The following is a 10000-nucleotide window of genomic DNA, read 5'->3' as shown; positions in this document are numbered from 1 at the left end:
GGAAATCACTTTTCAAGTTGGTCAAACAAAATGCTTCAAGAAAACATGAAACTAATAATATTTCTACAGATTTATTCTACCTGAAAGTGACAATTCTTAAAAGTGTTTTGTATCCTTCCAGGCTTCTCTCATGTCAACTTGACTTTTATGGAAAAGAGGTAAAAGATCTAGATCAGGGGTGTCAAACATGTGACCTGCGGCAAATTTGCTATTTCAGTCTTACAAGTGCCTGTTTTGCATTAGTTAAGCCAGTCCTTCATCTTTTAGGATTATCACTTAGAACAGGAGTGTCAAACTCATGGACCATGGGCCAAATGTGGTCTTTGGGATGGAAATGAATGGTCCATAGGGTGACAAGAATAATTATTAGCCTGTGAAAATATGATCATCATGAAGGAATTTAATATATGTTAATATACTGAGACTCGATAAAAAGCTTTATTTCATAATTGTAATATTTTCATGCACAGTGTTATTGTTACCAATACCACTATCATATGGGGGAAAAGCAGATCATATAAAATAAAAATTCTTTAACATTTTTAAAGCAAGAATGAAGCCATAACATTTTACACAGAAGAAAAGCACTATCATCAGTACAGTTATTGGTAATTAAAGTAAATGATGCAAGTTGCATGGCAGTAAGTATATATATGTATGTCATGGTAAATTAGAATTTTTATGTTTAAATACTAAAATGAAATTGTACAAATAACCTAGCAACCCATGATTAATGTGTTTTACGAATATTAATGTGATTACTTTAAATTTAATAAGTAAAACTTTACGTACAGGTACAAAATACTAATAATGTAATCCTGGGGAACCAGTTATGTGCCTCTGTTAGCCCTCAAGACAGTAGTTGATGTTAAAATTCACCCACAAAGAGTTTTCAGTTTGACACCCCTGATCTAGATGCTACATCTGGTGAGAAGAAAGATCATCCTTATAAACTTAAAATAATTTCAAAACATTCCTCAAAACCCTTTCTACTTCAGCTTCCATTCAAAATCTTGTAACATGCAGTTGGTAGGTGCTATGATTAAATTTTCTATACCTTGGAAATGCTGTGTTTACCCATTATAATGTGATATACCATAATATTAAGGGATATTAACTGACAAATAATCATAAATAAAACCATAATGAAGGTATTTTGGGAGAAACAAAAAACAAACCTGAAAGAACTGGAAATATCAAAATAAACAAACTTCAATTCAAAAGAAGAAAACATATACACTAAAAGGATACATTCATTATATGGAGATAAATCCAAATCCAAGATCGGAGCAGTGTGGGCGTACACTTCACCAACACACTGGTGACTCTCTGGATATCGCCGGTATCTATTTACTGAACGACCTGTACAGAGTAATCAATAACATGTATACCATATATGCATATTTTTTCTCCAATATCTGTATATTCATTAGGCATTAATATCTATTATACATCTGTTTTCAGCACAACTATATTGAGGCACATACCTTGAGCTGAATAGAGGAGACCTCCACTGTGAGTGTACTTCATGCGAGACACACGGCTGGGACTCACTTGTTTGCTCTCCCACTTCCAGGGACGTTCACCTACACACCAACAAACTAGGCCCTCACCTGTGCTTGCCATCATCACACCTGAAAATTGTGAAATGGACCTTATTATTTAAATCTATATGAGGCTTTCTTAAGACATCATATTATGTAAGATTCATGGTACAGGAACTGTCAATCAAGTAGTTACTATTTTTCAAAAAAATTATTCAGCATGTGGATTTACATAAAATCATTTTCTAGGAAATAAAACTGAGTTCATCATATCTTGTTATATTTTTCTTATAACAGGTAAATTTTTTCTGCAACAAAGTAGGTTCCTTCATTATTCATCCACTAACTTAAGGTTTGTATGTTTTAAAAATCTATTTGGCCTGTTCATCTCATGTCATTACATTCACAGTAGGATATATACTGAAAAATATGATAAAATATTTTTTTTCAAAACATGAACGATAGGTATATTTCCTGCAAAGTCTGCCTAAGATGGGCATATATTAGTGAACACAGAATTATTGTTTGGCTTGTGGTTGGGCATGCATGACTTCATGCTGGCTAGCACCATATGAATTCATGACATGATCTGGTAACATGAAACTGCCTCAAAGTATATTAATGACTGGTGATTTTTGTGAAGTATATCATAAAGGGGTAAGAGGTTTCCATTTTACCCAACAACTATATAACTACTTATAACACTTGCTATAGGGAGTTCAGATCTTGTCTCAGATAGCTCTAAAAACTGAGACCTACATATTTTCTTCACTTCATGTGGATGGCCAGATTTTTTTATTTGTGCAGTTCTCAGGTTAAATAATTTATCAACAATGATGAAGGATTTTAAATTCATAAAGTTCACCCTATGATTTAACTCAACTGGTGAGGGTCCTGAATATTCTTAATATTATTTTGTAAGGCCTGAGACTATACCATTCTTTATCAATGTACCTTCATATGCTGCTCTAAAGTATACTTGAAGGTTTGTAGTAATCTCAGTTTAGACCCAATCTTAATTGATCCAGATGATTAACCAAACTCGACAATGTCATATATATAACTCTAGAATCAACAGCAAAAGAGTTCATGCTTCTTTGATTTGGAAGACAATTTCCTTCAAGAACCAACAGCACAAGGATTACACTTATTCAACAATACTCACTAGGATAACCCTGGGATACAGTGGTGTTATATGGCTCCGGGGATGGTGCTAGGCAAGTCACAGGTGGCTCTGTAGTGAAGGCACACAGGGGACGTCCATCCACGCTGTTTACTTTCACCTGACCGACAGAAGACCCAGAAACTAACACAGCTTTCCCTGAGCCCCATGGCCATGACCCATCCAGGAAGCACAGGTCATTTATGCTGTCCTCATGTAACTGCAAAATAAAGGGAAATAACGATTACTACAATGGCGTGAAGTAGTATTTTTACTGCTTTTGTCCCAAATGTAATATTTTCTTTTTTATATAATTTTCTTTATTTATGTAGTAATCAAATATTTCTAATGAAATGGAGAATTGTCCAGTTTTCACTAATAAAATCCCCAATTTCAAGTCAATTTACATGAATACATTCTACAACATAATAAAGACGTACTTTATGATATGCAATCTATGTCTTATCAGTATTACATCCAATCAAAACAAAATGAATTCATGCTTTTTCAACTGCTCACTAAACCTCAGAGGTAGTCCCAACAAAATAAAAAGTATGTGCATGAGGATTTCACAGCAAGTAAGCTTGTGGTTTTTGCTTATTATAAGAGCCACATGTTAACCTCCTTAGGCACAAGACATGTTGCTTACTTAACATTCTGTGTTAGTAAGTGATGCAATGCTGCTTTACTATATTCAAATACTTGCCAAAAGAAGTTCATCCAAACTGCATAATGTTTTCACTAGTAATAAGTGATGTATTATTAAGCTAAGATAATTTTCCACTTAGCAATTTCTTCTAATTCCTTGCAATCATAGTGCCTACGCATTTTGCTCATCAGATGGGCTGGAAGAGAGGCCTCCATTGCAGAGTCAGGTAAACAGCATGGAAACAATTGTAACTTATAGAATGCTAAAGGACCAAAATAATAGCATGACCAAAATCCATGGAGCAAAATTGAAATGAATAAAGACAATGCATTAAATAAAAAACATTTTACAGAATTAACTTCATGTATCATCATTATGAGAATGTCAGAAAATACAGCTGTTTAATAGAATTAATTAGTGGCAATCTTTCTCATCACTGGACATAAATAAAAGAAAAACATTTATTTTAATAATAATTGAGGGTTTGCTAATTTGCAACCAATTCATTTCTATCCAATTCTGTATCAGCAGTATACCCATAAAAGGTTGGTAGTCTATTTGCCTTGTCATAAACATGGTGAAATGGATTCTTGTCAAATGCTAATGCAGTTAAAAACTGTTAAAAACATGTGATGTACCAACTTGTGCTAACATACAAGTGCATCTAATTATAAATAAAATGATAACAAAAAAAGAAAGAAAGAAAGAAAGAGAAAAAGAAAGAAAGAAAGAAAAAAGTGTGCTGTTAAATATCTGATCAGTTATCACTATTGGTTTCTTAACACAATGTTGCCGGGAAAATGCTGTGCTCATTTTAAAATTTTTGGTGAAATATTTCTGCACATAGATGTCTCTGCTAGTGCTTACTCACAAAGGAGTCAATTAGCAGACCTTGTGACCTTACCTAATTTCACCCTTCCTTGAATTTACAGGAAAAACTTTTTTTTTCTTTTTTTTTTTTACTAATGCTATCAATATCGATGGTTTTATTTTTATTGTAGACATTATAATTACTATAATGTTACTGATATTAGTAGTGGTAATATAACATAACATCAAATATTTTTGAAAATCAAGGAAAAGGGTAAACAGGTGAGACAAGTAGTAATCATAATTGGCTCCTTGCTGACTCAGTACAAGTGGAGCCATCTATGTGTAAAAGCAATAAATAAAGTAAACTTAAAGTGGGCATGACATGTACGTATATGCCATGCCCATTGGTTTTGGGTTAATATTACTATCCATTTTCTTAATTTTATAAAGAGAAAACAACAGATCTATAAACCTTTCCCCAAATCAATCAATATCATTAATTCATATATAGTAATCAATGACTAATAAGATAGTAGCATTTACCTAATAGTACAAGAAAGATTAGCAAAGTGGCCTACGCTCAAATAACTATACCTTATACACAGTAATCCACATTAGAGTTTTACTGCAAATACTTCTAGATTCACTCTCTTTCATAAAACTCTTACATTATGACTGCCTTTATGACCACAATGTAGCCCTGGACAAAAACTCCAAAGCCATTTACTTATAATGAGCCATAAACCATGACGTTTCAATATGGATATTTTTGTCTTGTTATTGTGGTCATACAGACTTGCAAACTCGTGGCAAAGGAAGGTGAAATTACAATACATCTACTGCAACAACTTACATCATAGATAAAATCTAATGGCAGTGGCATCCTGAGATCCAAAAGGGTAATTCCCCTTGCATTAACTGTAATGCAGGCAGCTAGATAGGGCAGATCGGGGTGCATAACCAATGGCTGCCGACCTTCCCCTGGACTAACACAGTTATCATATGCCAATACAGGAGTTCCTCTCTCCACATCCACAATGCTGACTTTCCGGGAGACAGATGTTGCAATGACCTGCAGTAAATGTAAGGAAAATACTATGCACACTAATAAATAACTAAAGCCTCATGACAAGGAAATAATATTATATCTTTGTCACATAAAACTGCAAAATTTCAATATAAGCATTTAAAGAACAGGTAGAAGAAAAAGATAAATTTTAACTAGCTATAATACTAAGACAAAAAGGTTTTATGCATATTAAAGTGAAAAAATATTTCTATCCATCTTACCTTTGATCCATCAGGAGAGAAGGTAAGGGCATTGAGGGCCCGTGCCAAGCTAAGAGTAGCGAGAGAAACTGTGCGCACTAATTCTCCTCTTAGGGCACTTAGTATTGCTATCTCTCCATCACTCCCACCAAAAGCAAACGTGTACCGATCCTGTTCACAATTCAACAATGTTAACTTATAAATTTACACATTAACTTGAGTAAAATATAACTATTCCAATAAAAATAATGATAAACAGAAATCACATCAAAATGTGCAAAAGTTAAAATGCATCAAAATAAAAATAATTATACCATTGAAGACTTTCATCTTTCTAATATCCATCTACTTTCAACAAAGTAGACCAAAGCACTGAAACTTTTACGCCTGAGATCTGAGGTAACCCAATAACTTTATTGAGTAACACATTTTCATGGAATCTTTAACTGCATAAAAGTAAAGTTATGATTTGTGAAAATAATTATTCAGAAAAAACATGGACTGGTTCTTTCAAAGCTTCCACTGATAGGTAGAACTACTTCATAATTGATATCCAAATAACTTGAATTAATAAAAAGTTAAATTAACAAACCTGTTAACATTTTTTCAAACCTTCTACAATGTTCGTGTTCTCTACCATTTGCATTATATACCAATATAATAATTGATAAGAGTTATTAGTTGTAGATAAACAAAATTTAACTTACATTACCTAAAGAAATGCATGCCTAAATTTATTTATTAAATAACATGGTGTAAAAGCATATTAGGAAAAAAAATTAAAGACAGTATATAAAGTGGCAGGTAAGGGAAATATATCCAACATTTTAAATTACCAAAGAAAGGAGAGAGAGAGAGAGAGAGAGAGAGAGAGAGAGAGAGAGAGAGAGAGAGAGAGAGAGAGAGAGAGAGAGAGAGAGAGAGAGAGAGAGAGAGAGAGAGAGAGAAAGAAAGATAGAAAGAAAGAAAGATAGAAAGAAAGAAAGATAGAAAGAAAGAAAAGTTACAGAATAAGAAAAATTATGCATAATTGGAAAATCCCAAGCTCAATTATATATCAAAAGGGATTATCTCTTAACTTGTAATCAAATTAAATGATTTATAATATTTTTTTCTTATGGGTGGTATTGGGATATTGTTTATCACTGACACATAAATTGCACTTGTGTTCATTTCTTTTTGATAAATCACCCAACTTCACAAGACTAATAAAGAAATAAATCAACTAGGTCAAGATATCAAGCATTTTTTTAATATGTAAAAACAACATATATTCCAATATTCTCTGCATCAGCAATATTACTGATGACCAAATGTGATACATGAAATATGAAAAATAAATGGCAGATAAATTAAACCACTTTTGAAAAATTTTGGGTTCTGAAGCAGTAGCTCATTCATTTCGGATTTTAATTATGTTAAAATGATAACCTGAAGGAGGAGAGGAAAGGGTAAATCAAAGCCACCTCAGATTTAAATCAATTGAACAGCATAGCTTATAAGTATCAGGTTAAGAACCATCCACATAGTTTCAGAGCAAACACATTTCTTACAGTGATTTGCAGTGCAGTCAACCAAGAAACTCAATGCCCAGAACCTGGAGGTTCCCCCTGGAAGCAGAGGGGCTAATGATCATATAAGGAATCTACTACCAAAAATATGAACTCTAATTCTTGATCTTGCAAGGCCACTGCTATATCCCATGTGAATGAGAGTAATTTTCATGTGAACACTAGTGGTAGAAAATATAAATATCTTTTTTTTTTGTACAAGGTTCTAGGATTGAATTATGTAACCACTGTCATAGTGAAGTTTTATTTTGTCTTTTCATCATGCGCAAAAACTGATACTATATTTTGCATCAACGATAAATCTGTGACATATTTTGTTATGTGATTGTAAATTTGAAATAAAGAATCAAAATATACAGTATCAGAATATTACTTATTTCCAATGCTACAGTGTTGTAAAAATCTGCTGAGGTGTGAAACAGAACTAAACATAAATACACATTAAAAATATAACTAATATAAGTATAACATATTTTTGAAATTTACTATATTACAAATGCTATTATCCTATCCCATGCACTACTCATTGTAGTGTTGTTTTGTTAATTTTGCTTTCAAATATGTCTCCATATGAACTTTGTTATCACAGACTCAATATGTAAGCTGACCTGACTTTACTTGATTACCCCATTCACAGAATTTTCTGATTTTTTTTTTCTAGTATTACTATTATAATTCCAGTTATCACTATCATTACTGACATTATGATTATGACAATGTTATTGACAATATTAATATGTGAGATCAGGTAGGTCTACTGACTGACTCCTTGGTGAACAAGCACTATTAGAGCCTAAATGGATTCTACATGTAAACAAAATAAATAAACTAAAAACATAATGGAATAAACATGAATGTAAATGCCATTCATGTATCATTAGGTTAAACACAAGTGAAAAAAGAAAGAATTAACATGACATGTGTTGATAACATCAAACCAAATTAAATATACTGTAAAACTTTTTGAAAGGTTTAGACTGTATATAAACATAAACATATATATGTATATATGTATATATATATATATATATATATATATATATATATATATATATATGTATATATATAAATATATATATATATATATATAATATATAATATATATAATATATATATAAATATAATAAAAATATATATATATTAATATATATATAATATATATAATAATATATATATATATATATATAATATATATATATATATATATATATATATATATATATATATAATATATATATTATATATATATATATATATATATATATATATATATATATATATATATATATATATTATATATATATATATTATATATATAATATATAATATAATATTCCATAATTTGCTCTCTACAAATCACACTCCTGAAGTATTCACTTTTATCTACCATAATTCATACTAGTGAGGATATGATAAGATATCTGATATCTGAAATACAGCAAATGCAATTTACATTCTTCTAGAAATTTTCAAGAAGCTAGAATTATTCAAGCTACACTCTATTTCAGTCTTAAAAACACTTTCCCTAAAAGTTAATGGAACAACTGGAAAGTAACTATAAAATTCAATACATTTACCTTGGGATGGAATGCACAGCATACTGGAGAATTACTTTTCTGGTGCAGAAACTGCACGCTGCCCTCCTCCTGCATCCTACTGCAGTGTCTATTGCTGCTACTTGCATCACAACCACAAAGACAGCTGGGTTGTCAGGCACACCCTCAACAACTAAAGTTCCTCTTCATTCTGAAAACTGTATCAAATGAAGATATAGAAGATATAAATGTTATAGATAGGGTTATACCAGTAATATATATATATATATATATATATATATATATATATATATATATATATATATATATATATAATATATATATATATATATTTCTGTGGGGTAAGATATCCTTAGTATCAAAACTTCCACAAGACAGACACAACAAATGATATGGGTATAAAAATGTCAATGTCTCCGCTATTTATAATTTATCAAAAAATCATGAAATGATCAGAAAAAAAGACAATCCTAAGTAATTTGGACTACCCTCTGCATCTAGTATCATGTAAAATAATGCTTGCAGTATAAAGGACATCATATACACCAGCCTTTTTGTAAGGTAAGCATTATTTCTGTTGTGCAAGTTATAGGTACAATTATAGTCATTTCTGTATCCAGGTGATTTGGAATAGAAAGTAAATGCCTAAGAAATGCTTGCAATCTCTTCCAAAATGGATATCCACAAAAAAGGGACTTTCTAGAATTTCTATCACTGGCTGGCTTTGATTTCCATCAAATCTCTAATAGTGCTACTTTCTATGTTATACACATTTATCTTGAGAATTAACTTAAAATGTGATTATTAATCATTTCATACAAAAACTGTACTATTATTATAAAATCTTTCATTACAGCTGTCTATCTAATAATTGCCACAAAGAAAGGTGACTGGTGCAAAAGATAGGATAAAGATTTAAGATGCCTCTCTAAATCTTACATCACTCTAGGGTAGAGGAAACATTATATAAAAATTAGATATCTTCTTCACCATATTCAGTGCTTCTTCTAAGATAAATAATGTTAAATGTTAACCCAACTGGCACAGATGGCAAGAATACATGCCATGTCTACTGTAATATATGTTTATTTATTGTGTTTACACATAGATGGCTCTACAAGTGCTTAATCACCAAGGAGTCTGTTATTAGTCCTACCTATCTCACCTGTTTACCCTTTTCCTTCACTTTTGGAAAGGGTCTTTCGTATTTCATTGTCTTAAATATTACCAAGATTTAAATAACAATTTGATAATCATAACATCAATAACAAAAATAACAGTATCAATATCAATTGTATTAAAAACAAAAACACATTTTCCCACCAATTCAAGCAATGGGGAAAACAGGATCGTTCACTAGGGCTACTGATACTACTTCTTGCCAGCTAAGCACATGTGTATGTAACAAAATTCACAAAAAACTACAGGGGACAGAG

The 10000-nt window shown here is 31.2% G+C and overlaps 1 protein-coding gene across 1 annotated transcript in view; it reads right to left on the bottom strand.

The window, feature by feature from the left end:
* The window catches only part of LOC119580129, a 14490-nt gene that overhangs the window by 2933 nt on the left and 1557 nt on the right, over positions 1-10000 (bottom strand). Inside the window, exons 2-7 of the mRNA XM_037928076.1 lie at positions 8586-8761; positions 5459-5608; positions 5022-5240; positions 2710-2926; positions 1488-1634; positions 1252-1362 (exon numbers count right to left, since the gene is read on the bottom strand). Of these exons, the coding sequence (XP_037784004.1) occupies positions 1252-1362; positions 1488-1634; positions 2710-2926; positions 5022-5240; positions 5459-5608; positions 8586-8660 (919 nt within the window). The 5' untranslated portion in view covers positions 8661-8761. The remainder of the gene's footprint in view (positions 1-1251; positions 1363-1487; positions 1635-2709; positions 2927-5021; positions 5241-5458; positions 5609-8585; positions 8762-10000) is intronic.

The sequence above is a fragment of the Penaeus monodon genome, chromosome 13 (assembly GCF_015228065.2).
Source record: "Penaeus monodon isolate SGIC_2016 chromosome 13, NSTDA_Pmon_1, whole genome shotgun sequence".
NCBI classification, from domain to species: domain Eukaryota; kingdom Metazoa; phylum Arthropoda; class Malacostraca; order Decapoda; family Penaeidae; genus Penaeus; species Penaeus monodon.
The sequence above is the reverse complement of the archived record's forward strand: the minus strand, read 5'-3'. Positions and strand labels throughout refer to the sequence as shown.